Consider the following 27,947-nt stretch of genomic DNA (forward strand, 5'->3'; position numbering starts at 1 on the left):
GTACTTGCAATTCTCTGAACTCAGCATGCTTTCCCACTCCTCTCTGCCTTTGCACAAGGTGTTTGAACTGCCAGGAAAGCCCCTCCTCACCAACTTCACGTGGTTAACTCCTGCTCATCTGTCATACCCAGCCAAAGCACCATCTCCTCAGAAGCCCTCCTGGCCATCCTCCACTCCCAGTCCCAGTAAGATGCCCCGTCAGTGCTCTCACAGCCCTCTGTGATGATCTTCGAAAGCACTTTCCTCACGGTGTTTCGTCAATTAGTCTGCCTCCTCTTCTAGACAGTGAGCTTTCTTAGGGCAGAGGCCAGAGCAGGGTACATCATGCCTAGCAGAGCTCAAGATACACAAGAGAGAGCTTAACAAATGCTTGCTGAACAAGGGACTGGCTCTGGAAAATACCCAAACGGCCCAAAGGCTGGTCAGAAACCTCATCAGCTAACTAGGTGGCACTGGTCTGGAGACTACCATAAATGCAAACTGCCCAGATGAGGCAAGATACTCCTGCGTCTATTAATCTGCCACTAATGCTCCTTCATTCAAGGCTGGGATGTTAGCCCTTAATAGATGTAATTACCATGGTCAGGCACTGTGCCAAGGGCTTGACAGGCATTAGAACTCACTAAACCTTAAAGCAACTCTAAGATATTCTTTTTTAAAGATAAAGAGGCAGACAAACTGCCCAAAGTCAAATAGAAAGTTATAAAGTCAGGTTTTAGACCCAGGACTTTGATTCCAAAGCCTATGCCTAACCAGTGAGCTCAGCTGGTTTTCTGGAGATAAGAAATCAGCATGCCCTTCGTTCTTGGGGGTGTTTTGGAAGAGACTGGGTTTGATGATAGGGGGCCCTTCATTAGCCTCTCAGCAAATGAGAAAGCTCTTATTCCCCAGGTGACACTATTATTAAATTCTTTAAGATTTAATGTAACCTCTCTCATATGTATTAGTAGCAAAATCTTTTAAACGAGCAGTGCTTGTGAGAATTTTTTTTCCAAGAACAGCTGAAGATGCGTGAAACTTTGCTGAACTCTCCACTAGGCTTGGAGGTTGAAAAGGGAGAAGAAAAATCAGTCCCAAGGAAAGGAGTTGGTCATGGCAATATCAGAAAAGGAAAGAAGCAGACTGAGTCTCCGAGGCATGCCACAGAGACACAGTGAAATACCATCCTTTAACTAGCTGAGAAGGTGCCTTTGGGCTGAGCAGATGAAAGAGCTCATGGAGTTCTAACAGATGGAACACCAATTTTGCTGAAAGCTGCTGCCATTTCCACTAAACTTAGGTTTGAAATTTATACCACAGATCTCATCCTATGATCTTTAGCACTTCTCTGTAAGACCCCAGGGGACTCACACTCCTCACTCCAAGATAAGACAGAATGTTTTCTTGAATCCTACCCACCACCTGTTCACATTAATTTCTCTAGCCCTTACAGACGTGGCCACCTCTAATATTTTGACTAGAAATTGGTGCTGGTGACCACAAAGCATCTTCATTCCTAATTACCCCACTTTCATCACCCTACTGACATCCTCATTTCCCCATCCCCCTTGCTCTCCAGTCCTCCCTTGACAATCTTCTGTGTCCTCATTCTTCCAACTCTCTTCCGAATCTGGTATCTGATACATATCTGTCTTCTTCTGCACCCCAAGTTTAAACACAAAACCAACATAGTCCATTCTTCCCGTCCCTAGCTCAACCAAAAACACATACAATGTAAGTATCTAATTTATCTACAATGAAAACTATTCAGGTAAAGCTAGGAGGCTTTCAACTACGGGATTCAAATATCTAGTCACTGTACAGTCTAAAACCAAAAGTAAGAAAATGCAGTCTTTAGGGACACGTACTTCCATATAACAGGTTTTACTATGGTTATCATTTTCTAAATTAATCCATACTCACATTATTGAGATTATAAACCCCTAAAGAGACTCTAATACACAACGTGCAACACTCCACACTTTCACTCAATTGTCCCCTTATCATTAAAGGCACAGCAACTGTTCCTTGATTAGATCCTGTCCAGTATGCACTGAAGAAAAAGACTAGCCTTGCAAATAAAATGAATGGTTTGAACACATCTTGGAAGTGCTACCGTAGTGGGGGGGGGGGGGGGGTGGTGACGACACAGATGACAGGGAGAGCTACTCAACAATGACCTATCCACAGAAACAGGAAATATAGGCCTCAGAGATAACACGAACACATCCCCCAATCAATAAAAGAACAAAACAGAAGTTCCCCTAAGCAAGCATTTTTGTGGATCAACATCCAAGAACACTCCATTTTTTTTTTAATATGCCTTAGTTTTTTCGGTTTTTTCTTTCTTGAGGAAGACTGGCCCTGAGCTAACATCCATGCCTGTCTTCCTCTACTTTATATGTAGGACACCTGCCATAGCATGGCTTGACAAGCAGTGTGGAGGTCTGCACCCGGGATCCAAACTGGTGAATCCCAGGCCGCCGAAGAACATGCAAACTTAACTGCTGCGCCACCAGGCCAGCCCCACTCCTTTATTTTTAAAGGTTGAGTAGCACAGCTTTGTGTTACATTAAAAGGGAAAAGCAAATTAGATAAAACTGTATAAAGTGACAAACTGTGAAGATTTTGTAATACATGCGAAGTTTCATATACACACACACAAAGACTTGAAAAACTGGTTTCTGGATTGAGTGGCATCTAAAGAAGAAAATGAAGAGTACCATCCATAACTCCCCAGGACAGAAACCAAAAGATCATAAATCCAGAAACAACTCACGCTGAAATACACCACACCTTCCACCTCCAGCTTATCTTTTATTATTTCTTGCTAATTACTATGGCCAGTTTAAGAATGACTATATTATTCAACTTACATTATGTCCCATTTGTTATGTCAAAGAAGAATTCTTTCAGGAGATAACACTGCCAACACATCTATCCATATAAGGCACCCAAGAAAGGGTTGAAAATTGAAAAACGATGACCTGAAATAGGCAGAGACTTTGAAAGCAAAGACATGATCAGCAAAGCCATCGACCCAAACTGTGTTCAAATTCCTGCTCCCACCCTTCCAGTTCAGTACCATAAGCTACAGAAACTTCCTCACACCATGTTCAGGAATGCTACCAACTCAAGCATATAATATAAAAGCAAATGCTTGGCCAAAGAACCTGACTGCAAGAAGAGTATTTGTGATGCTTTTGAACGGTCAGAGTACTTCCAGGAAGTGTGACTGAGAGTGTGATTATTTTATATAAATGCACTTCAACTTACCAGTATAGAAGAGTCCAAGAAGTAGATAACATCAACAGCTGTTACTACATTCCACTCTACTTTAGCAGAAAGAAATGAGAAAAGGCACTCCCCAAAAGGTCCCAAGTACAACGTCACCAACCTCACTCTTGCCCAGGTCATTAATGAGGCAGCAATGAGGCTAAATAGAGCCTGTCCACAAACTAGAAACACAAAATGCTGTGGTGTGACGTGGTCTGCCCCTACTCCTATCCCTGCCTCCACCAACCAGAGTGGTAGGTGCCAAGCTGCATCAGTGACCTCTCCCAGGACATTCTTCTGCCCTAATACAAAATCGCATCTGCCTATGGTATAGGACATCTGGTACAGCTGAAAGAACAGAAGCAGTCAGCTAGTACTGGATCTTCTTCCTACTGCATTCTTTCTTCCCCCGGTTAACAGCTGTAGCCACAACCTCAGATATCCAGCACTGTTTGCAGTTCTGTCCCCTGGCCTCAAGGATGACATAGCATTTTCATTCATCTTATGCCATTACCTCAGCCTGGTGCATAGCAGATCAGTTTGGTTTTGCCCACTGCTGCAGGATATGCCAATACACTCCACCTTCCTCTTTACATAGGGGCTTGAATTTACCAGAAAATCCAATGCACTTATCCCTAATCACATATCAAAAGCTGCCATATGAGATTTACATTTGTGAAAACAAATACTATTCCTCTACAGAAGTTACAGTCCAAAGTGAACAGCTTCAAAAAATCTTCTCACTAAAGAGAAAAAAAAAAATCGATTTCTCTCTTAGTCCAACATTTCCCTGTATAGGCCTCTGAGGTTGCCAGTTTAATAGTGCTAAGAGCAAAGATGACTGACTCAAAAGTTAACCTGAAAAAAACGTTCAAATTATAAACTAACTTGTACTGAAATGTTAATTCCCAAAACTGATCAAAGGAGCAGTTCCCAGTAATCTAGATTAACAATAGCATTGCTTCCTCCCAATGGAAATAAAATATGTTACAGCTGGAAAGAAACTTAGAGCTAAATTAGACAAGTCCCTCATTTTCAGAATATGAGAAAAAAGGGATCTGGAGAACTTACAAGAAAATAGGCTTAACGGTCAACTATATCTCAATAAAACTGGAAAAAGAAAACAGGATTGAAAATCCTGGCTGCCTATCAGGTCAACATTCTAGAAGAGCACTGTCCAACAGAACTTTCTGGGAGGATGAAGCGTTTTATATCTGTGTTCCCCAATAGGGTAACCACTAACCACTGAGCTAGTGAATACCTCAAATGTAGCTATTGTAACTGAAGAAGTGAATTTTTTATTTTATTTAATTTTAATTAGTATGAATTTAAACTGCTACCTGTAGCTAGTGACTACCATAACAGCACAATTCTAGAATACAGTCTTAGATTCCGGTTATTAAAAACTTCAAAAAAAGTTGCTTAACCTCTCTTGTGCATTTAACACATATAGGAAACTTCCTCCTTATGTCCAAATACCTCATTCAGCAACATACTCTTGTTACACAGGGACCCAATCCAAAGCAGGTCAACCTGTTTCTCAAAGCCCCTCATAGAACTGAGTGACATCAGTGTCATCCACCCAGTTGGAATGAATGGCCTCTTTTGCAAATCACTCTGACACAAAGTCCCAGAACAAGCCTGAATCTGGACGATTTTTTAAGCGTTTCATTAAAATTATACAAGTGGTGGGCGGCAACCAATCACTTTCTACATGTGGCTTTGATGAGACACGAAACTTCACCTTTCTTCAAAAAGAAAAAGGAATTTTTAACCTCAATCTTCATCTATGATAATCGTAAGATTTCAAATTTTCTAACAGTTTGCACAGACACAACCTTTTTATGACCTAATAAAAAACTCAAATTATATTAGTTCTCACCCTCTTAGTACTTTGTTCTCAGTAAATAAGAAACACCCTGGTGTATTAAATATTAAGGACTTTATTCATTTCAGAGGATTCTTAGCCTTGTGATTTTTCCAGCTAGGAAAAGGTTAATTTGTGAAAACTAATGTAAACTTTAATATCATTTAAGATTATGAAGAGATTTTTAGTCAAAACTTTTTAGTACAACTGAAAGTGCTGCTTTCTCTTTTTTGGAATGGGAAGGAGGACGGGGAAGGAGAAGGGTGACCGGGGAGAAGAGGTTAATACCAAAAGAGGCATATGTCCTACATGTTCACTGGATCTAACTTTAAAAAGCTATTGCCTCAAACCAATGTAAACAAAGACGACGTTTTCTCAAAAAAAAATTATCTCCCAGTATTCCATCACATCAAAGAGTCAAATTTCATATTTTCTGGATGCCCCCAAATGTAACCAGGAAAACAGAGCAAACAGATAAATGTACTGACAGTGAATACTTCATTTAAATCATGTCATATCTTCAGACGCACACAATACTCAAAGATGCAAAGTAAAACTGCACAAACAAGCTGTTTTGTTTTTAAGAGAATGTTTAAGGGGGTTTTGTAATCAAAGGATAATTAGTGACATCACTGGAATGAACAGTCTACTGATTAACTAGTGATTCATGCTGTGTTCTCATCAACTTGAAAGCCCAGGTTAAGCTGGTTGAAGCGTGGCAACATGTCCCAACTGGGAAAGAAGATGGGACTGAGACTGAAGAACCAAACGAGTGTAAGGGCCACACACTGCTGGCAGCCAAGCACGCTAGCCAGATGACTCACAAAGTGACAGAAACAGTGTTCCACATGAACTCCCAAAGCCTAGGCCCAGGGAAAACAAAAGAAAAAATATAGATAGATAGAAAGATTCTGTTTAAGCTAACTAGTCAGTATCTTGTGATTGCCAAAAGTAAAATGTAATAAAACAAATCACGTTATATGTTCAATCAACTTTCTACTAGAAACCATTCCAGGAAAGGAATTTATTTTGTGAGACTACTCTTGATCTCTGCCTAACCCTATCTTTATTTAAAATACATCATTATCTAACAGATTTAGTTGGTAAGTTAAATGCTTCAACAGAATAGATCACAAAACTAAAATACTAATAAAATCTGTTTCCCTAAAGAAAATGTACCTTGTAATATTTCTTTTATGATGTGATTAGAAAGAAGAGCTCTTTTATTAAAACAATGAATAGTTTACCTAATAAATTCCATATTTAAATACTCCATTATTCCCCAGATCCAGACTCAACATTTATGTCTACTATACTTTAAGCTTATTTATGAAAGAAATACTTCCAAAGTTTCCATAATATTACATTGTGATAGAGATTGTTTCCAATTGTAAAAGCAAAGTATCAATAACAGTAATTGGATTTTTATACTTAATAAGTAGAAGTAGAAAAAAAGTCCATGTTTCCTCATCCTACCTAATTATCCTACTATCCTATAATACAGTCAGTATCTTCTGTCTTATTCTTCCTATCTTTTTTTAACATATTAGGCCTGCTCTTTCAACAACTTCTGAAAATATCTGTGAAGAATCTACACGCAAATCAGTACATTTTAAATGTCTAAACAATGGAAAATGTGGCTTCAACTAATACCACTTATATGTGTATAGTTTAAAAATGCTTTCGTGTATGTATATATTTCAACTAAACAAAATGTACTAATAGTACTAATACACTAAACATACTAATGTAACTATTTCATTTCTGATTTGACAATTACAAACTTATATGTTTCTGCATGATTACTGAATGCCTAAAATGAGCCAAGAAAATGCTCATATTCCACTAAAAGTTTTAAGTCCATGTCTCAGGGAAAAAACTATTTATGGTCATTAACCTAAAAACACTGTATGTATGTACTATACAAACAACTTCCAACTTTTATAAAGAGGTAAATCTTCAACAATTTCCAAGACAGCAAAGTTTCTCAGTGGAGAGATGGTCTCTCTCTAAAAATGTAACTCAGTTACCTGCATACAACACAATATAAACCAAGAGGGAGAGAACCAGAAACTTCTAAGTGTTCTAAGCACTAACACATTTGCATCATACGCTCCTCCTGTCATTCTCATAACTGCATTCCCACCAGACCTCAAAGCTCTCCTATTTAACCTAGCTCCACGGATTGGTGTCCTGACTAAACAATGCTGGGCAGCAAGGACTACAGCCTAAGTCACTGGAGACAAGAGCAATCCTAAAAGAACTGCCTTTACTCTGCTGGTGCCAGAACATTCTGCTGAAAGGCTCCTCTGCAAAGGGCTGGGTGTGGGCCCTGGCTAGCTGACTTTACAGACCTACAGCTTCCACAGATTGCAATGCTGACTGAAGTTTTTAGGGAACATACTCATCTTCATTTTCATGAAAGGAAAAGGCAAAAGATATCTCCTGAATGGCTTTCACATCTGTCCACTTCTCTCCATTCTCCCTGGCCACTATACAGGTGCAGGCCACCATCATCGCTGGCCTGGATTACCCTTCCTGACAAATCTTCTGTACTTAAAAATACACTGCGTACATACATACACCACGTTCATACAGACGCACACAATCATACCCGCACACCCAAGTCACTCTCAAGATCATCCAATAATCTTTCATACTGAAGTAAATCATGTACTACCTGCTCAAAGTTCTTCAATAGCTCCCAGTGGACTCAGGATAAAGTCCAAAGTCCTAAGCATTACCTATGGGGCCCTGTATCACCAACTTCTTTCACCATCTCAGCTTCATCTCTAGCCAATTCCCCTTCACAATCTACCAATCGACCTCAATGAACTTTCAGTTCCTCAAACTTGTAGTGCTCTCTCTCACATCCAGGCCTTCAGCCATGCTATTCCTTCTGCCTGAAAGAAACACTCTTCCATTTCCATTCTCTCCTATCCTTCCTGCAGGACTAGGCAGGTGTCACTTCCTCCAGGCTACCTTCCTCCACCTCCATCTCAGCTAGGGTAGGCGTCCTTCCCATTGCACCCTGTACCAAATCTAACACACCTTATTGTAACTGTCACTTTATTTCTCTACGCCCCCTGCTCCCAAAGAATGGGACTAGCGTCCCCTCATCCACCAGCAGATCAGAGACAGTCAAACATTTGTTGAATAGATTCTGAGTTTACGTACTGAACATAACATGAATGTAGCCCATGCAGTAAGGGAAAGTCAGTTATTAAATAACGGAGACTAGGCGGCAATTTCATTATACTTTGGTATAAAATTCAAACTACACAGGTGCCTACAAACACGTTTAGGAAAGGTTAAAACATTACATATTAAAAAGAACATTTTTCCTCAGAAAAAATATTAGTTTTGTGCTCACTACTCCTGTTAAGCAAACTGCAGTTCATTAAAAGTGCCAGATTGAAAGTATCAAAAAAGATGCCCTGGTTGCTTATAGATCAAGTATGGCACCAGGGTAACTATTCCTCTCTGCTACTACCAAACTCTCTCAGCATTACTCAGAACTCTGCTGACTACAGATAAAAGGCTATTCCATGTCCTTAGTTTCCAAGTCTTGCTATAAGTCTTTCAATAAGAATTCCACTCATAACGGTCCCAAGGACACAAACATGTTGCCAGGAAACAGACCTCTGATACATCCTGGGCAATAGTCGCCATTGGCAGCTACTTTCTTTGAGCCACATGTCTTCTTACAATGAGTTACAATCTGAGGCTTGTGACACAAGATTTTTCCAGGGCAGCAGACTGATGTCATAAACATGATGATACTAAGCACTCTACAGAGCTCACTAGCTCCACCCTAAACTCCCTGTGTGCAAGGGGCAAGTTATCCACCCTCCCTAAGCCTGTTTCCCCACCTACAAATAAAGAGATAATGGTTCCTACCTCACAAAGATTCCTATGGGAATTAGACTGTCCATGAAAGTACTTAGCAGACAACACAATTGTTATTTTCAAATCAAAAAGGGAAAACTATAAAACCTAAAATATTTTCACATCTTCAGAACTTTTGGTAATGCCATAACTTATATTTGACTAATGTCCTTCTAGGAATTTTCTTGAGAAAGAATAGGCAGATAGATGAGTAAATGGCAATCTATTTCTTTGTCATAACCTTTGGATTTGACAATTTCGACAGAAACCTAGACTAAGATCCACTTTCTAATCTTTCTCTGTACTCCCAAAAGTCCTTGCCTTAATTTGTACCCTAACCATTCCTAGATCTGGGAGATAGCCAAGATAAAATACTTCAACACATCTTCCCAAGATGTCCTCACGAGAAATAGCATCTCCTTACTGCCTCTATGCACCTCCAAATATACTAAGTCTTCGAGAAATAAAACAAAAAAAGCCTCAATCACAAAAATTAGCCTTCACAGTCTCCAGTTTCCTTACAAGACAACTAGAGTCATAAGGCATGATGGAGGCACCTGTTAGGTAAGAGGGATGCTAATCCATGAAACTCAAAAGTGTTACACGGAGAATTTAAACTATAACTATAGGTGAAAAGTTGATTTTCCACCTCATATTTTTTCACTCGAACACAGGACGGCCAAGTAATAATATATGCTAGCCAATCTGAATATTTTTTTCATTTAAAAAAAAAAATGGGGGGAAGAGAATTTAAGCCTATTGAGCAAATTGGCTCTCACGTCCCCAAGCCAGGCTGACTTAATTTTTTTTTGTTTTTTGGTGTTTTATTGACAAGGAAATTTTACGGATCTTCTGAAACGTGTTTTAAATAAAGGTGAGAGCTCAACAGTTTCATAACTTTAGCCCAGCCTGAGTTCTGGGCTCGATTGTTAAAAATGGGTGACGTGTGAACAGCTTCCTAAAAGCAAATGGGGCACTGGGATATAATTTAGGAAGTGATGATGCAAGTCTCCGGGGGACAGGGAGGAGGGGAGGTGAAAAAGTCAGAGGAAATACCCTCCGGGTGCCTGAGCACTAACTCATCCCAAGGGGGGAGGAAGGGCTGGCCTCCACACGCCCAGGGAAGGGGGCACCCAGCTCCACCCGGAGGTGCCAACGCCGCCCCCTCCTCCCTCCCCGCTGCCCTGCCCCCCTCCCCCGTGGCCCAGGCGGCCCCTGCTGGCCCAGCCTCAGGCAGGCGAGTCCCAGAGGGTGGCAGCGCACCCCGGGCAGGGCCTTCTCTGCCCACCTCAGCTCCCCACCCGGCGCCCCTCCCCGGGACGCGGCCCCTGCCCCCTCCCCGTAGGCCCGGCTTGGGCCCAGCCCCCAGGGTTCCGGCCTCTCCGGGCCCCGAGGCCTGCCGGGCAGCCGCGGCGCCCGCGCCCCCGGCCCCCGCCCCCACCCGGCCGGGCACTTACCCCCAGAAGCCGCAGGGACAGCGAGGCGGCAGGCTGGGCGCTTTGCTGCGCTCGCTCCCGGCGTCTCCCATGGTGCTCGGCGGCGGCGGAGCTCGGCGGCGGCAGTGGTGGCGGCGGCTGGGCCTGGGCCCCGCTCGGAGGAGGCGGCGGCGGCGGCGGCGGGGGGCTCGGGGCGGGGGGAGGGGGAGGGAGCGGGCGCGCGGGCGGGCGCGAGTCCGGGGCTCCGAGCCGGGATTCCAGGCCGGTCAGCTGGAGGCGGGCCGCACCACTCGGCCTGAGGAGACGGGGGGGGCCGGGGGAGGCGCGGCGAGGAGAGGGAGGGGAGCTGAGAAGGAGGGGCGTGCGGGTGAACCGAGGACCGCGGGGGAGGAGAGAAGACCCAGCGCCCTCCGCAGCTCCCACTGCCGCCCCGGCCAGAGTGATGTCCCGTGCGGCGGTGCTGGGAAGGACCTGCGGCCCCCGCCGGCTCTGGCGCAGCAGCGGCCGCTGTGAAGGCCGGGGCCCCGCTCGCTCCGTAACACCCTCCGCTCCCCCGGAGGCTGCGCTGACCGGACAATGGCCGCTCCGCCCCCTCCCTGCTCACGCACCCCTCCCAAGGAGTCACAATGGTCTCGCCCGGGGGAGCCGCCGCCAAAGCCCAGCAGCTGATCAGCTGGGATTCGGGCGTGCCACTTTGTTCAGCGCTTCAAAGGCGGAGTGCGGGGCTGTGGGCAAAGCCGAGAGGGTCGGGCTCTCCCTCGGCGACGCGCCTCTGAGGCTTTCGTATTCTTGGAACTTTTAAGATCTGACGCAAACTTATCTTCCTCCCGTCTGAAGAAGGGGAGCAGGGTTCTGGGTATTCTTGGGCGCGTTGCCTCCCCCCACACGCTAATGGTACGCCCCAAGCGGGAGGGGGAGGAGCTGATTAGTTGTTTAGGGTAAGTTGGGCCAGTCCCAGAGCGGCGGCCGAGCGCTGCGCATGCGCCCGGAGACCCCGTAGCCGGGTACAGGGAGGGGCCAGGAGCGAGCGCTTCCAAACCCGGAAGTGGGTCTCGGTCTTCCCGGGGATCACGGGGTATTCAGCTGCTGTGGAGGTCTGCAAACCCGCCGCTCTCCGCCCTGGGGGATGCCAGGGAGCATTTGTCCACAAACTGCCGACCACCTGGAAATCTCTCTTCGCAGTCTCCCCACTCTTCCAGTTCCACGCGGAGAACTGGTCTCTAGGTAGCAATGAGCTGATGGGAAATGTCCCTCCGCTACCCCGACCCAGCAAGGGAGGGGGCGGGAGGGTAGTGTCTCCGTCGGGTTCCGTGCTCCTCCACTATCGGTACCTCCAGCGTCAAAGACGCAAGTCCACTCCCTATGCCTAGGCTAGGAGAACCTCAATTTCTAGACTGGACATGTTTGGTTTTTAGAGGGAGTTATGGCCAAATCAGTGATAGAAATTGATAAGTGACCAAGTAAGTTTGAGCCACTGAATAATGAGTCCTGGAGCGTTTCTTGTCTTTGATCCTGAACTCAGTCTGAGCTCCAGCCAATCGTGAGCAGAAGGCGATTGTTGATGACTAATTTTAACACGGAGGAAACTTCCTCCAGACCTCCTGGAGAGATGATCCACAGCTGAGGCCTTCTAAGTTCCTGCTACTTCCAGGAAGTCTTCCTGGCTCTTAGAAGTAGCTACTGTGTACCTTCGACCTGCCGGAGATAAGAGAGCCTCAGAGGGTATTACCTAGATTAATTTTATTACCAAATATTACTATTTTATTTCTAGGTATACTATTCTGTTTGTGTATGCTTTGTGGACTTGTTAACGTTGGTGTCGTTTCTTTTGGCCTCCAAAGGGCAAGCATTACGTTTAGCTTAGCATCCTCCTAAAGATGCTGTTGATGAAGACAACGATAGCAAAAATCAAGCCATTTAGAGCCAAAGTACCCCCAAATGTGAGTGCTGCTTTATTTTGTGTAATACTTAGTTTCGACTTTGGATTTTCACAAGCCTTCAATAAATATTTCTGTCAAAATTTCAGAGAATGGATGAAGCTGTACAGCACACCTAGCTTTCATTGGACTCATATTGGCCTTAAATCTTCATAAAATTGCCATATTCGTGAAAGACTTACAGCCTTTGAGCTTAACAAACTGAGATTAAGTGGGACTCTCTGTTGGCATCTTGATGATTTTCTTTTATATATGGAAAAGGTAACCCTAAAACCAAAAGGAAATTTAACTGCTTGCCTACCTGTCTGTTTGCCGGTTTTTCAATTTAACGAGCATTTATCAAGACCCTTATCCTCACTTCAAGAAGCAGCAGGGATTAATTAGTATCTGTGAATCCCAAATCCCAGCAGAAAGAACCTTATTGGTCTAGCTTATGTCAGGCTGTCTATTCTTGGTATAGTCACCTTTAGCCAGTGGAGCAGTATGTAGTCAGGGCTCTTTGTTTTGTAATGTAAACATGGCTGTCAGAGGCCCATCCTTGTAGCCTGCAGTTCTCAAAGAAGGTTGGTTATGTTCTTGGCAAAGTTTCCAAAAGGTATATACCACCGACCAAAAAAGGAGTAAATTACAGCCTGAAATTCAAAAGTGTAAAGAACAATGGACGTGATCAAGAATTTTCCAACAAACTCCCACTCAAACTATTTCAGGCCTAAATTTCAATGGCATTCCCTCAAAGAAGCCATTGCTGATCCTCAGCCGCAATTAAAATTATGTTGCCCCATTTTTATCTTCTGTGGTACCTTTTTCCTTTGCAGCACCCATTACAGTTTATAATTGAATATTTATTTATGTGTCTCCAAAGATCATGTTTGTTTTGTTCACTGCTATATGCACAGCGCACAGGGCACATATGGTAAGGTATTCAATAAATATTTGTGGAATGAATAAAAGGCACAATAATTTTTTAATCCATGTGAAACCCATATATGAATTGGCATCTTAATCACACTGTCCTGAAGGAATGTCTCTATCACCACCCACCTTCCCTAGAAGACACTGAAACTCACTGCAAGATTTTTCATCACACAGTAGTTATATGAAATGAGACCCAATGTACATCTGCTTCCTTTTATGATGTTCCTGGCCGGCTGACTCCTCACTCTTAGTTCCCAAGGTTTCTTTCTGAAGAGCCCTTGAACCAATTTCTATAATATGCCCACTTGGTTGGCCAAAAGCTCAAAGAGGACATAAAATTTCAGGGCATCATCAAATTAGGGGACCAAAGTGCGGGGGTAATTGGCAGAAGTGCTTTTGTCATAATTGTCTTGACTCTTTTCCTAGTGTGGATTATGTTCCAGATGAACCTGTGATGTGACTCCTGGGGGCAGTTTGCAATCACCATTGGCCCAAAAGGAGCCATCTACGAGCTCAGTAGGGTCTAGTAAAGGATGATATTAATGCTTCAGCAGCCAGCACTCTTGAAGTTGCAACTGAGGCTGTAAGGGAAAGATCCTGGTGTGACTAAGGGCAGGGGCACGCAGGCACTGCTTTCCTGGTAATACTGAGTCCGAAGAACTTGGCCATGGAAGACACAACCAAAAAGTAGGAGCTTGTAGAGACTCAGAGAAAGCAGATGGTCCTCCAACTTTGATTCTAATCCTTACTTCACGACTCTAACTCCCAGTTCAAACCCTTTCATCATCATAATTCATTCTCCCTGGTATTAGCCCCATTGTCCAATCCAAACTCTAGCCTCAGTGTTAATCCTAATCCTAATATTATCTGTAAAATTTGATCCTAGATTTCAAACCTAATCCCAACCCTAATTCCAGGAGCTTAACAAAGGCACCTTGCCTTGGCACTGAGTTATTTTCCCCAGCTCTTCTTTCTTGTGTCTCTCTCTCTTTTTTTTTTTTTTTTTTAGGAAGATTAGCCCTGAGCTAACTACTACCAGTCCTCCTCTTTTTTTTTTTTGCTGAGGAAGCCTGGCCCTGAGCTAACATGCGTGCCCATCTTCCTCTACTTTATATGTGGGACGCCTACCACGGCATGGCATGCTAAGCGGTGCCATGTCCACACCCGGGATCTGAACCGGTAAACCCCGGGCCGCCGAGAAGTGGACTGTGCAAACTTAACCACTGTGCCACCGGGCCAGCCCCTCTTGTGTCTCTCTTAACCCTGACCCACTCCTGAGAATAGAGAACCCTATACTATAACACCCTGGCCCTTTCCAGTTTCAATAATCCTACAAAAGTAAAGAGCCTTGGGCTGCCAGGAAAGAAAAAATGGAACATCTCACCTGCACAGGACACAGAGACCCTGCCTAGTCACAACATGTCGTCTTGCCTAATTCAGGAGCTGCTAAACCTCTCAAAGACCAGAAAAGATGCAATCTAAGTCACCTGTATAGACTCAGAGCAGAAGATCCGAGACCCTTCTGCAAAATGATTGGGTTAGATTAGATGAGTGGCTTTTAAACCATGTTCTTGGAGCAAGAATTCTGGTTTCTGATTTTCTTCCTCACTTGGGTTTGGTTTTCCAAAGGAAAAAAGAAAACTTTTTTTTTTAAAGTCACTGAACCGGGCCCTCTCTAAGGTTCCTTCTGGCCCTCGAGTTTTCTGATGTGCACTTGATTGTTCTAGGCACTTACAGTCCAGTTGGCATGGATAAACTTTCAGAGCCAAGGGAAAAGAAGAGCAACCAAGCATACCGTCTCCAGCCCTTCTCAGGAAACTAAAAATAAATTAAATAAAATGAATAGTGTGATGGAGAGAGAGGGGAGGAGAGGAGAAAATGCTGCCATTTCACGTCCCATGTTCTCACGTTCATGAAGCGATTGCTGATTTCCTGCTGCCCACACCCATCTTGGTGTAAAATTTGATTTTACTGACTTTTAAATTTCTTTTCAAGAATGGAAATATCATTTTTCCCAGAAATACTTGACCTTTGTGGGGGAAAAAATTCACATAATGAGAAAGCTAAAGTCCTCCCTAATACCAGCCCCCAGAGATACCCTTTGTTAGCGATTTGGTATGTAGCCCTCCAAGCTTTTCATTTATATATGGTTATATAAATGGGGTCATTCAGCACATAGATACTCTAGCTGATTATTTTTAACTTAGAAATATGTCATGAACATCTCCCATATCTATGCATATAGCTTTGCAGTATTGTCTTATAGCTAAACATATTAGTCAGGGTTCTCCCGAGATATATACGAAATATATATACACATATGTGTGTGTGTGTATATATATATATATATATATGTATATATATATATATTATTGGTTAGGGTACATACAAAACCATACATATAAAGTATCATGGCCTTTTGATCTACCGAAGTCTTTAACAGGTTGGATGAGGCCTGCCCACAGTGGGAAGGGCAATCAGCTCTACTCAGTCTACTGATTCAAATGTTAATCTCAGATACACCCAGAATGTCCAACCAGATATCTGGGCATGTCATGGCCCAGTCAAGCTGATACGTAAAATTAGCCACCACACTAAAATCATGGGCTCCAAAGTCAAGCTGCTAGAGTTCAAATGAGGCTTCTACCACCTCCTAGCTTGGAGACTTCGGGGAAGATGCTTAGCCTGTCTGTCAGATTCCCCATCTGTTACAGGAGACATCTGTAACGGGCTGTGCCCAGTTTCTCTTTGGTGGTCCTGCGTCTCCTTCTCCCAGGCCTTCTCGAAGATGCACACACTAACTAGGTTTAGTCAGGGAGCCCAATCCTCTGACCACAAGAATTCAGATTGCCTGAGGGAGAACCAGCGCCTCCCTGGGCTACCTTAGTATCTTTGCCTTCTAAGATCAAATGTCCTTAGGACCATGTAAGCCCAGAGCTACTGAGAGACCTGCCATGTGGAGCAAGGATACCTGAGGATCGAGCCAATATAGAGGAAAGAAGAGAGATGGAAAGAGAGAAAGATTAAATCATCAAGACATTGTTTGAGTCCTTGAATCCAACTAAGTCTGAACCAGGACCACCTCTGGACTTTTCAGTTACATGAACCAATAAATTCCTTTTTTTTTTTTTTTGTCTAAGCTAATTTGAGTTGTTTCAGTATGTTTCAATGAGAAAAGTCCTGACTATGCATAATAGTATCTACCTATGTCATAGGTTTAGTGTGAGGATTAAATTATAAAATCCATAAGGAACTCTTAGCCTAGTACATAGCATATACTACAGGCTCAGTAAACACTATTATTATTCATTTCTTTTTTAACGGCTGCTGATCACTCTACTGTACAGGTGAATCATTGAATGAAGCCCCTCTTGATTCATGTGTTCTATCATTCATTTGTTTATTCATTCAGCAGACACTTTTTGAGCACCTATTATGTGTTAGGCACTCTTTTAGGCATTAAGGATGCAGTGGTGAGTGAGACAGATAAGCTTCCTTACTCTAGCTGTGCTTATTCTCTAGTAGTGGAGGCAGGCAATTAAAATTTTTTTAATGTCTTGAAGGACAGTTAGGTCCAGCTTTCCACTTTTATAAAATATTTTACAATGAACATTTGCCTGTTTGTACTATTAATGTCTTGGAGAAACTTTTTAGAAAAAGAACTGCAATACCATTTCACATTTGCTATATATAGCCAAAGTTCCCTCCAGAAAGGTTGTACCAATTTACACTCCCTCCAACAGTGAGTGAGAAGGCAGAATTCCCCGCACCTCAGTAGCCTTGGGATATCATTACTCTTTTTAATTGTTGCCAGTGTAGAAAAATGACACCTAATGGATATTTTAATTTGCATTTTTTGGTTATTAATGAGGTCCAGATTATTTTTGTATCATATATATATGCCATTTGAATTTGGATTTATTTTTGTGTGCATTATCTGTTTGCATCATCTGTTTAGATCCTTTGTCCATTTTTCTACAAAGATTTTTTTTCTTATGTAGTTTAAGATATTGATATTAAGAGTATTAACCTTTCATCATATGTACTGCAAATGATTTCTCTGTTGTTTGTCTCTTAACTATATCGAGGCTTTTGATTTTCAAGAATCTGAAATGCAGGGGAACTGTGAGAATTGACCTTGGCTAATGTTTGAATCGCCAACATGGGCAGCTTTTTTCTTAAGGCTTCTTGTTGCCACTTACAGGAGAAAAAAGGAAAAGAGAGAATTAAAGGGAAAAAGACAGGAAATAGCAGAAGATGGGGGCCAAGCACTGAGGGGAATCCCATCCCCTCGGCCTGCCCAACCCTGCCTCATCTTGGGCAGGCTCAGCTCTGAGGCAAATGGCCAAGCCCTCTATGGGTCAGCCCAGGCCCTTGGGCTTGGTGCCAGCCCTGAGCTCCCTGGGGTGAATCATCCAGGACATACATCTCAGCCTTCCCATTTCCTGTCCAGAGGTGGAAAAGCAGCCAGGAGCTGTGGCCCTATAGCTCTGTCAGCCCCCAGGAAGGAGTCTAAAGTTTCCCATCAAGTCCCTTGTTGAAGTTTGCAGAGGTAATTTCTAGGAGTGAACGGCACCTTGTGTGGCCAGGCTGGGCTTCAAGAACTGACCCAATAAGGAGAAGCAAGGGTATTTGAGGAAGGGATAGTGGTTGGGAAAAAAGTGTTTGAATTCATTGTTAGGATGAAATTAGGGAGGGAGCCAGAGTGGGAGGGCTTGGACTGGGGAGTCAGAGACAGGCGTTTAGAATGCCAAGCAGACTAGTGGCTCAGGGAAGTGGTTATGACTGGGGAAGAGGCTTCCATGTCCAGGCTGGGGTTGGAAGGCTAACGCTAGTGTCTTAGTGTGGATCCTCCACCAGACGCTGACCCTGCAACAAGAACTGGAAGGTGCAGAGGACACTTCTAGGGATGGCAAGGTAACCATCAAAGGGCATGTCATCAAACCAGCTATCGCTGGGAGTGACTAGAGTTCAGGGACTAGTCCTGCAAGGACTGTGCACAATCACACCTTGAAGTTATCCCAGGTGAGGGCTGGGGGACTGGGTATTTACATCCACTTCTGTTCATAGTTGGCAGCTGCTCACAGCATTTCAGCCTGCCTTGTGCTGGCTGAGCAACCTTCCCTCTTTCAGAGAAAGCCCTCAGGCAGAGAGGTACAGGAACTGTACATTGGAAATTAGCGGGATGACTGAAGTGGGAAGTCCCAAGGGATATGGATGGGGCACCTGCAGTGTCTGCTATAGCTGGGGATAGTGTGTGTATATAGATTTGGGGAGTGTAATATCTCGTAAAATGATCCAGGGGTTTCTTCCTAAGGCTATGTTGCCTTCTGATTAGGAGTCAGGGAGCAGAGGTAAGGTTACAATTGGGACTAGAGAATTAGGGTTCTATTAGAGGCAATCAGAGAGGCTATTCATTCTGCCCAAAGTTACACAGCTAGAAGGTGGTGAGCTGGGGCAGGATGCAGCCTGGTCTGTGTTGCTTCAAAGCCTGTCAAGAGGACAGAGTGCAGGATGGCCTCATGAAGGGAGGGAGGCATCCACAAGATCCTTGCCTCCTGGGCTTCTTCCCAGCAGCCACGGAGTGGGGCTAGGAAGAGGCTGTGCAGCTGCCATCTGTTCTCTTGGCTCCACTGCCTGGCAACTGCCCACCCATGTCTGCTCTCTGCTCCGGAGGAGGATGCATTCCTCCACGGCCCATCGGGCAGGACGAGGAGCTGTGTCCTCGCCAGGGCTGCACCACATGATGGATTCAATGATTATGACTTTCTGCTGTGGGGGCTGCTCAGTGATGTAGCAGACCCAATCCCATCTGGTGTATCTTTCTTGAAAGAGCTGCTGGAAGGAAAAAATCTGCATACTGCTTATGCAGTAGGAGTGTGTGCGTGTGCACAAAGGTATAGGTGTGAACACGGTTGTGAATCTGGATGTGTGCGTGCACACACACAGGTGTGGATGTGAACACTGGCAGTCCAAAACCATTGTGGTTCTATTTCCTTCTCAGAGATCACTTAGCAGATAAGTCATTGATAAATAATGATGCTACCGTTTTTTGAGTACCTTCCATGTGCCAGTAACTGTGGCAGGTGCTTTAAACACGTTGGTTATTGTAGTTAATATAAATCTTACAACTGCCATGCAAGAGAAATTTTATCTTCTTCATCCTGCAGGTGAAGAAACCAAAGTTCTCAAGGCTGAATGAGTTGCCCAAGGACTTAATTTTGAAGGGGTAGAGCCAGGATTTGAGATTATGTCTCTGATTCTGCAGCATATTTAATTTTCATCTTCTACCAAATTTTCTCGGAATGAGAATGAACAAGCAAGCTACTGCTACACCTAACAATATAAACGATTTGCATAAAACTAATGTTGAGCAAAAGAAGTCAGACACTAAAGAATACCTATTACGTGATTCCATTTATATAAAGTACAAAAACAGACATAACTAATCTATGCTATCGAGAGTTAGAATGGTTACTTTTGCAGAGGGTAGGGAATGACTGGAAGGAGGCACTAGAGGGAATTCTGGGGGAGCTAGTAATGGGTAATATTTTATTTCTTGAGCTGAGTGCTGATTACATGGATGCATTCGCTTTGTGTAAATTCATTAACTGTGTGTGTATAATTTGTACACTTTTCTATATGAATGTTTCACCTCAATAAAAGTTCAAAATGAAAAAAAATTTTGCCAGGGGCTGTGAGGGATTCAGAGAAAGGAAGCACCATAGAGCCTGCCCTTGTGGGGACTCCTGTTCCAATCAAGTGGCACAGTCTCAGCCTCAGGGAGCTCCCTGGCTGTGGTGGGGGGAGGAGTGTTGAGGTTCGTGGACTCCTAGCTGAGTGCTCCAGGGGGCTGGCAAAAAGGAATGGTAGAGGCCAAAGGGAGTTAAGGATGGTACCAAGTCCAAAGACCAAGACATGAGAGAAGCTTTCAAAGGCGGTTGACGTGTAGTAGTCAAGAGAAGATCATGGTCTTTGAAGCCCAACAAACCTGAGTTGACCTCCTGGCTCCATCTCTACTAGCTGTGGGATCTAGAGAGAACTATTTATCCTCTCAGAGTCTTGGTTACCTCCCCTGTGCAATGGGTCACGGATACCAAAAATTGCTATGAGGATTAAATGACATGATATAGTTAACACATTCAGCACAGAACATGGTACATGGTTGGCATTCAGCAAAGATACTATCAGAAGGTCGGAGAAAAGATGCTGTGGAATCTGAGAGCCCCCTCAAATATCAGGGGAAGATGCCTCACATTCATTCTGGGTAGCTGTGGCCAGAACAAAGTGATTTGTTATCCATGAGGGAGGACCTGGACTGTGATGGGCAGAAAAAGAAAAGTTAGTGGTGGCAGCTGGGACAGACTGATCCACTCTGCAATGAAAGTCCCGCTGGGAGAGATCCCAGGAAAGTGACCCAGGAAAAGGATCCAGGCTTAGGGCAATAGGTTTCTAGGTTGACATCCCAGCCAGAGAGGAACTTTTGGGGAGAATAATCTGATTTAATGGAGGCCCATGAAGCTGTGTGCTGTGGGATGGGAGTTCTTCCTCTAGGAAAGTGTTTGGAGTCTACCCCTCAAATTTTTTCCACAAAATACAGAGACTGATAGAATTTGTTCTCAAAACTGGTGAAGGGACCAAGTTTGGCCAAACCAAGAGAGCATCAGCCCTCTAAATACACAACTCACGGATGAGATACCTAAGAAAGAACTTTCTGACTCATGTCCTAACTCCAATGTCGACCACTCTAAGGAGCTTCCTTCCCCAACGTCCCACTTAGAATGGCGCACTTTCTCGTTCATACTCCTGGAGTACATACTGCATGGTCTATGACATACTCTGCCTGGAAAAGGGAAAAAGCTTTGCATCAGTCATTTTTCTGCTTATAACGTAAAACTCAAATAATAGCAGCTTAAACACAACAGCAGTTTATTTCAGTTTCATTTAAGACAAGTCCATAAAAACTTGTGCTTCAAAAGGCATCATCAAAAAATGAAAAGACAAGCCACAGCCTGGTAGAAAATATTTGCAAATCATGTATTTGTTAAAGGACTGGTATCCAAAATATATAAAGAATACTTGAAACTCAATAGTAAAAAGATAATTCCATTAAAAAACAGACAACGGAGTTGAATAGACATTTCATCAAAGAAGATATATGAATAGCTAATAAGCACGTGAAAAGATACTCAACACCAGTAGTCATTAGGGAGATGCAAATCAAAACCATAATGAGGTACCGCTTCACATCCACTAGAATGACTATAAACAAAAAGATAGACAATAACAAGTCTTGATGAGAATGTGGGAAAACTGGAACCCTCATATATTGCTGGTAGGAATGTAAAATGGTACAGCCACTTTGGAAAATAGTTTGGCAGTTTCTTAATAGATTAAACAAAGGTTTACTATACAACCCAACAATTCTATTCTTATGTATTTACCCACCAAAAGAAATGAAAATATACGCCCCTTCAAAGACTTGTAGACAAATTTTCATAGTGACATTGTAATAGCCAAAAAGTAGAAACAACCCAAATATTCCTTAACTGATGAATGATATACCCATACATTGGAATTCAATTCAGTAATAAAAGGAAAAAAGTGCTGATACACGCTACAACATGAATGAATGTCAGAAACATTATTCTCAGTGAAAGATGCAAAAGTCTGCATATTTATGGCTCTATTAACATGAAATGTCCAGAGAAGGCAAATGCATAGTGGCAGAAAGTAGATTTGTAGTTGCCAAGGGCTGAGTGGCGTGAGGGCGAACGGCACAGAGGTTTTGGTGAGGTTGCACAGCTCTGTAACTTTGTTAAGTTGTTCTTGCTGTTCCTTAACTTTTGTTTGTTTTTATTGAGGTATAACATATGCATAAAAAAATGCACAAACCTTAACATACTGTTTGACACACACACCACAAACACACACATACACCCCCCACGCCCCCGCATAACCACCACCCAGATCAAGATAGTGGACATCCCTGGCACCCCAGAAGTCCTCTCCTCCCCAGTCCTCCACAAAAGTAACCACCATTCTGTCTTCTGTCACCAGAGAGGAGTGTCGCCTGTTCTTAGAACAATACTGCCCCAGAGCAGGCACTCAGTGGGTGTCACCCACCATTTTTCACTCTCATCTGGCTCGTAATCTTTGCCCTGGGCTCCTTGGCCACCATCTTCTCATTGCAACACTCTTCCCCATACTGGACCCCACCACTCTTTCTTCATCCCCTCAAAGTGCCCCTAACACATCATGACAGTGTTGACTTTTACTGAAGATTTGGAGTAAACTGAGGGTAATTACAACACAAGGCAGGAAGCAACCTGAAGTTCCTTGTTAGGCATCACAAGACCTAGAACTGTATTGGCCATTCTCTGTCATCGGGTGGGTCTCTCCTTGGGTCCCACCCTGGGTCCCTTCTCCATCATGAGCTTGCTCACCCCCTGACCCCAGTAAGGATCACAAACTCCAAATCCTACATGGGACTGGAAAGCAACATCCATGGGTGAAGTGGCCTGGGTGTAGGGAGGGACAGTAATAAACTCCAGAGCCCAGGCCCCATGAAACAATGGCAGCCACACTCAGCTCCAACATGATGTTCCTAGGGCAGGAGGAGGAGTGTGTTTTTCATGAAAAAGTGGCCTGAATTCTGCCAGTTTGCACTATCAGCTCCAGACCCTTCTGGCTTTTCTGTCTTTCCCCTTTTCTGGGCCTCCTACTTCCCCCACTTTGTTATGCAGAGCAAGCCAGTTCCTCTTAACCTGCTTTTCGACATCCAGGGAAGAAGGCCCACAACACCTCCTCTTTCCCACCAAAATCGCCTGTCAAGATTCCTCAAGGTGTTTTCCTAAACGAAAGAGCCATCTACTCGGGAGGTAGAGGAGACTATCAGCTTTTTAAAAAATTGCAGTTTTGTTTTTCCTGCTTTGGTCTCATTTTAAAGATGAAGAAACAGACCCAGAGAAGTTGAATAACTTGCCCTGAGTAAAAACTCCTAACTGGTGAAATTGGAAGTTGAACCCTGACTTCGAAGTTCATGAAGGTGGCTTGTTCCTCTCTGTATCTCCAGGACTTACTTAAACAAGCGTGGGAGCTCAATTAATGCATGTTGTTGTTGAATCAGATTAAAAGATGGATTTCAGGAGGAAAGCATCCTAAGCCTGTGAGGAAAACTGTAGAGGAGAAAGGACAAATTATTTAAGGAGTTGGTGGAGGGCAGTGAAGTGAGAGGGGGCTGGGCCCCCACTGTCTGGCTTCCAGGAGTGGGCAACCCCCTCACTGGTTCCTCCGCCTCCTGCCCAGCCTTCCAGGGAGCCTAGTCCTCTGGGCAGAAGCTGCTGCCATCATTCATCAAAGCCTGGCAGCCTGAGGAAGCTCAGGGCCTATCCTGTAGGACACTTTCAATCAACTTCGGTTCAATTTATTCCCTCTAAATGACTCTGAAATGTAAATAAAATTAAATTAATGCTACTGTATTTGTCTCTGGTTAGGGCTGTAATGGGCTGCAGTAATGCTGCCCCTGAGATCAGCCATGGAGCGAGAAGCCCAGACAATGGCAGTGTGGCCGGCTTTGTGTCTCCCTCACACAACCCCCACCCCATCCTCCCTGCTCTGGAAAGACAGACTACACGCTACAGATAGAGTTTTGGAGGGTGAGGGGAGTTCATGTATTTTCCACGCTTTCTACTTCCACCTCAGACCAAGCCAACCCAGACCACCTAATTACTCTCCAGCTACCCCCACTCCCACTGCCCTCATCACCCTCTCAAATTTTTGGAGCTTGAGAACAGGACAGAAAGGCTATTTCTTTGCCCACCAAGCCATGAGCCACAATGACTCCCTCACAGAGAGTTGATCCCTGGGCCTACTCATCCCTCCACAGCATGGGCCCCATTGCCCAGATGGAATTTTCTCCACTTCATCACTATGGACATTCTGAGCCTGATAATTCTTTATTGAGGGGCTGTCCTGTACAACACAGGATGTTTAACAGCATCCCTAGTGTCTACCCACCAGGTACCAGTAGCATCCACTCTCAGAGTTGTGACAACCAAAAATGTCCCCCGATATTGCCAAATGTCCCCAGTGGGGCAAAATCACCTCTAGTTGGGAACCTCTGCCACTGGAGGGGAGTGGAGGGGACCAGAGAAAGGAGGCAGCGTGGGGGAGGGGTGGACTACAAAATCCTCCAGCGCACATGTCTTTTCTCTCTCCACCAGTCTGCCAATCTAGTTTCTTAAAATACAGTTTCTTGTCCCAATATAGTTTCTTAAAACATGTTAACATTGGTCTAACATAAGTAATAAATGACCATCCAACCTTTGGACTGAACACCAGGAAAACTCTTGCCCTCTTCCACCGAGAAGCCTCGCTCCTCCCTCTCCCACTCCAGTGCCCCAGTTTACCCAGCCCAGCCTTGAGGACTGCCCACCAAGAAACCAAGAAAGGGGTTTTCCTTTAGGATTTCTTCATTGATGGAGACGCCCCAAGTGAAGGAGTTCTCAGTAGATTGGGATTCTCCAAGGAGGGAGAAATTTCCAAGAGGAGATTCCCAAAAGAAGGAAATTCCAAATAGGAGGCGATTTTCCAACGGAAGAAGACCCCCAACACTTTTTGCAGACTGAGCTATTAGAATCCTCAGTATCTTCCTAGTACTCAAATGCGGGCGCCCCCAGGCGGGGCAGGTTGGGGGCTGGCAGACAGCTCTCCCAGAGTGCTGTTTCATCATGTATGCACCAGGAGGAAACTGAGAAGGGAGAGGAGTGTTATCTTCCAGGGTTCAGAGGTCCTGATAGCAAAGGCATAGCAATGAACGTGCCTCGGAAAAGGGGGGACAGGGCACAGTGCCCACAGCCCTGTGCCCTTCCACCTCTCACTTCAGCCATCTCAATTTACAGAACCAAATAGTGGGAGAACAATCTGAGATTTTAACTCTATTTTTAAATCTCTTAAAGCTTCCATGTGGTCCTGAAGAAGTTCTCACCAGAACAGTCTAGCTTACACAGAGGAAATTTTGAAAAGTGAATTATAATCATAGGACAAAGCTTGAGCCCGGAAGTCCAGGAGCCAGGGTGGCTCCCCACCTCCTCCTGGATCCATTATCACAAAAAGAACTAAAATCCCATCTCCCAGGCTTGGATTTCAGCATAATCTCATTTGTGTGTGTGTGTTCACTACAGTTCTACCTTTTGCCAAAGTCTGTTCCTGGCAGAATTTCTGATCTCTGAAAGTCAGTAAAAACGGTAGTCTAAAAGTACATTCACCAGCTGGAGAATGTCCATCAACCAGCTCTGTGTTTGTAGGATGTTCATTTGACCCATGACTGCTGGGCTCACTAACTTACCAAAATGTGCTGATCTGGACCCAGCTGCACTTGTGCTAAGACTTTTGAATTTTTTTCCTGCTAATTTGGTCATGCTAGGACAATCCACTGATGGGGGCCAGGGCCGGCCCCGTGGCTGAGTGGTTAAATTCATGCACTCTGCTTCAGCCGTCCAGGGTTTCGCCAGTTCGGATCCTGGGTGCCAACCTAGTACCACTCATCAGGCCATGCTGAGGCGGTGCCCCACATAGCACAACCAGAGGCACTCACAACTAGAATATACAACTATGTACTGGGGCCTCTGGGGAGTAGAAGAATAAATAAATAAATAAATAAATAAAATTAAAAAAAAAAAAAAAGAATCCACTGACAAGACAGAAAGTAAGCGTGTCGCACATCTTCACATTGGTCCATCAGCACAGCAGTGACTTCCAAGTACAGCCTCTGCCACTTGCAGGTACAGAAGAGCTGCTTTGATCACTCCATGCTGGTAGACACTGTGCACCACCCTCTTGAGGACAGATGGAAGGGAGTGAGTGTAAAGTACAATGAGAAGGATTGAAGTTGCGCTGGCTCTTAGTGACTCCTCCAGCTCCTCTATGGAATCCCTCTTTATATCAGACCCACGGCCCCCTGGGCCTCTGCCTGTCCCCTCCCTCCTGCCACAGCCCCCCCTGCATTGTCTCCACCTCCCACCTCTGGTTGGAACCTCATTCCTAGAGGCCAGGGGCTGGGCCTGGCACACAGAGGGAAATTCATGGACCCTGTGCCTCCCTATCATGTTCCGGGAGGCATCCAGAAATAGAGCTGGACTGTAAGGATTCCAGATCATTTTCCAGACCCTTCCTGGACAACTGAGGTTAAATCTGTGCCTCTTTCATTCCAAAGCCTGTTCAGGACCGACAGGATTAAGGGAGACTCTCTCTGCCCACCAGGGCCCTGCCCTCCAGCCCTGTCTCCCCCATCCCCACGGTCCATGACCCCCAGCCTCTCTCCAGCAGCCTCCTCCAGGATGAGCCATTAGCACATTATTGATGACACAGCGCTTGGTCACAGTGCCAGTTCCCCTTTTTGACTTTGATGGATGATGAGTGATTGGAGAGGGAAGTGTGTGTGTAAATGTGTGTGAGTGTGTGTGCGCACGCTAAATAGATGAGAGGAGGGGAGGCAGACAGAAACAGAAAGAAGACAGGAACAGGAGAGAGAACGAGAGGCCCAGGTACAAAAGTTGATTGAGGAAGAAAGAAACAGATGAGTTGAGAGAGGAGGAAAATCAAAAGGGGCTCTAACAGAGACCTGAGTGGATCCAGAGGAGCCAGAAGAGTTGATTACCTTCCTGTGCCTCAGTTTCCTCATCCATAAAATGGGGACAGTATGGTAACTGCCTTACACTGCAGTTGTGAGGATCAAATGAGTTCATATACCTACAGCGGTCAGAACAGTGCCTGGCCATTTTTTTTTTAATATAAATATTAGCTGTTATTATCATCATCACTAATGTTATTATCATGATCCTCTCTTGTTTCCAGCCCTGGGGCACAGGACACATGGGGAGAAAGACAAGCCTCCTTTGGCTGCATTGCCCTCTGCTTCTCACTGCCTGTGTCCTTGCCAACCACACCCTCTGCCGACACCTCTCAGCACCACTCTCTGTCTCCGGGGACCCTTTTTTTCCCTGAAAACTCCCAAAGTTCCCTCCCTCGTGAACTCCTCACTAAATCGGACAAGGAGTTCCATTTATCTGAGCTGCGTGTCTAAAAAACGGACACACTGGTTGTATAAAATAGGATAAGGCTGAACAGTTGGTTTGGATTCAGCGCTAGAGGGCTTTGAATGCTAGGCTAGGGTTTGGGTTTTGTTCTGAAATAAATGGGGAGCCTTAGACGATGTTAGAGAAAGAGCATGGTGTGGTCCCAGGTGAGCATCCACGGGATTGGTTTTTAAGGACTACTAAGTACAGGGTAGTATTTTAAGCTCTTCTCCGTCATTTACATGTTTGTAAGAATGAGTTTCAAATACTTTCATGGGAGCAGGTCTGATAGCAGGAAAGAGGAGAGAAAGCATGAGGGTTTGGGACAATTTGGCCTGGGGACAGTTGGCCCTGATGTAGAAACTGATACAGACCCTAAGTAGCGAGGGCCAGGCATTTCATCCCGGGCATTCTTCTGTGACTGAGAGAAGGGTACACTCTTGAGTCATGCTGTGTGCGCATGTTTGTGCTTGTGCGTGCGGGTCGGGGACCAAAGCTCAAACACACGCTTTGGGACACACAGGAGAATGTCCTTAGCATTAAGGGGGTGAAAAGGTAGAGCACCATGGTT

The 27,947-nt window shown here is 44.5% G+C and overlaps 1 protein-coding gene and 1 long non-coding RNA gene across 2 annotated transcripts in view; one reads left to right on the forward strand and one right to left on the reverse strand.

The window, feature by feature from the left end:
* Positions 1–10,665, reverse strand: part of ZFAND3 (zinc finger AN1-type containing 3) — a 309,393-nt gene extending 298,728 nt beyond the window's left edge. The window contains exon 1 of the mRNA XM_046640155.1: positions 10,468–10,665. Coding sequence (XP_046496111.1) covers positions 10,468–10,538 — 71 coding nt within the window. The 5' untranslated portion in view covers positions 10,539–10,665. The remainder of the gene's footprint in view (positions 1–10,467) is intronic.
* An 826-nt stretch (positions 10,666–11,491) lies between these two features.
* Positions 11,492–13,172, forward strand: LOC124227394 (uncharacterized). The gene is made up of 3 exons (XR_006885474.1): positions 11,492–11,670; positions 12,288–12,386; positions 12,473–13,172. It is a non-coding gene; the product is annotated as an uncharacterized LOC124227394 (long non-coding RNA).
* The last annotated feature ends 14,775 nt before the right edge of the window (positions 13,173–27,947 follow it).

The sequence above is a fragment of the Equus quagga genome, chromosome 15 (assembly GCF_021613505.1).
Source record: "Equus quagga isolate Etosha38 chromosome 15, UCLA_HA_Equagga_1.0, whole genome shotgun sequence".
In the NCBI taxonomy this organism is placed as follows: domain Eukaryota; kingdom Metazoa; phylum Chordata; class Mammalia; order Perissodactyla; family Equidae; genus Equus; species Equus quagga.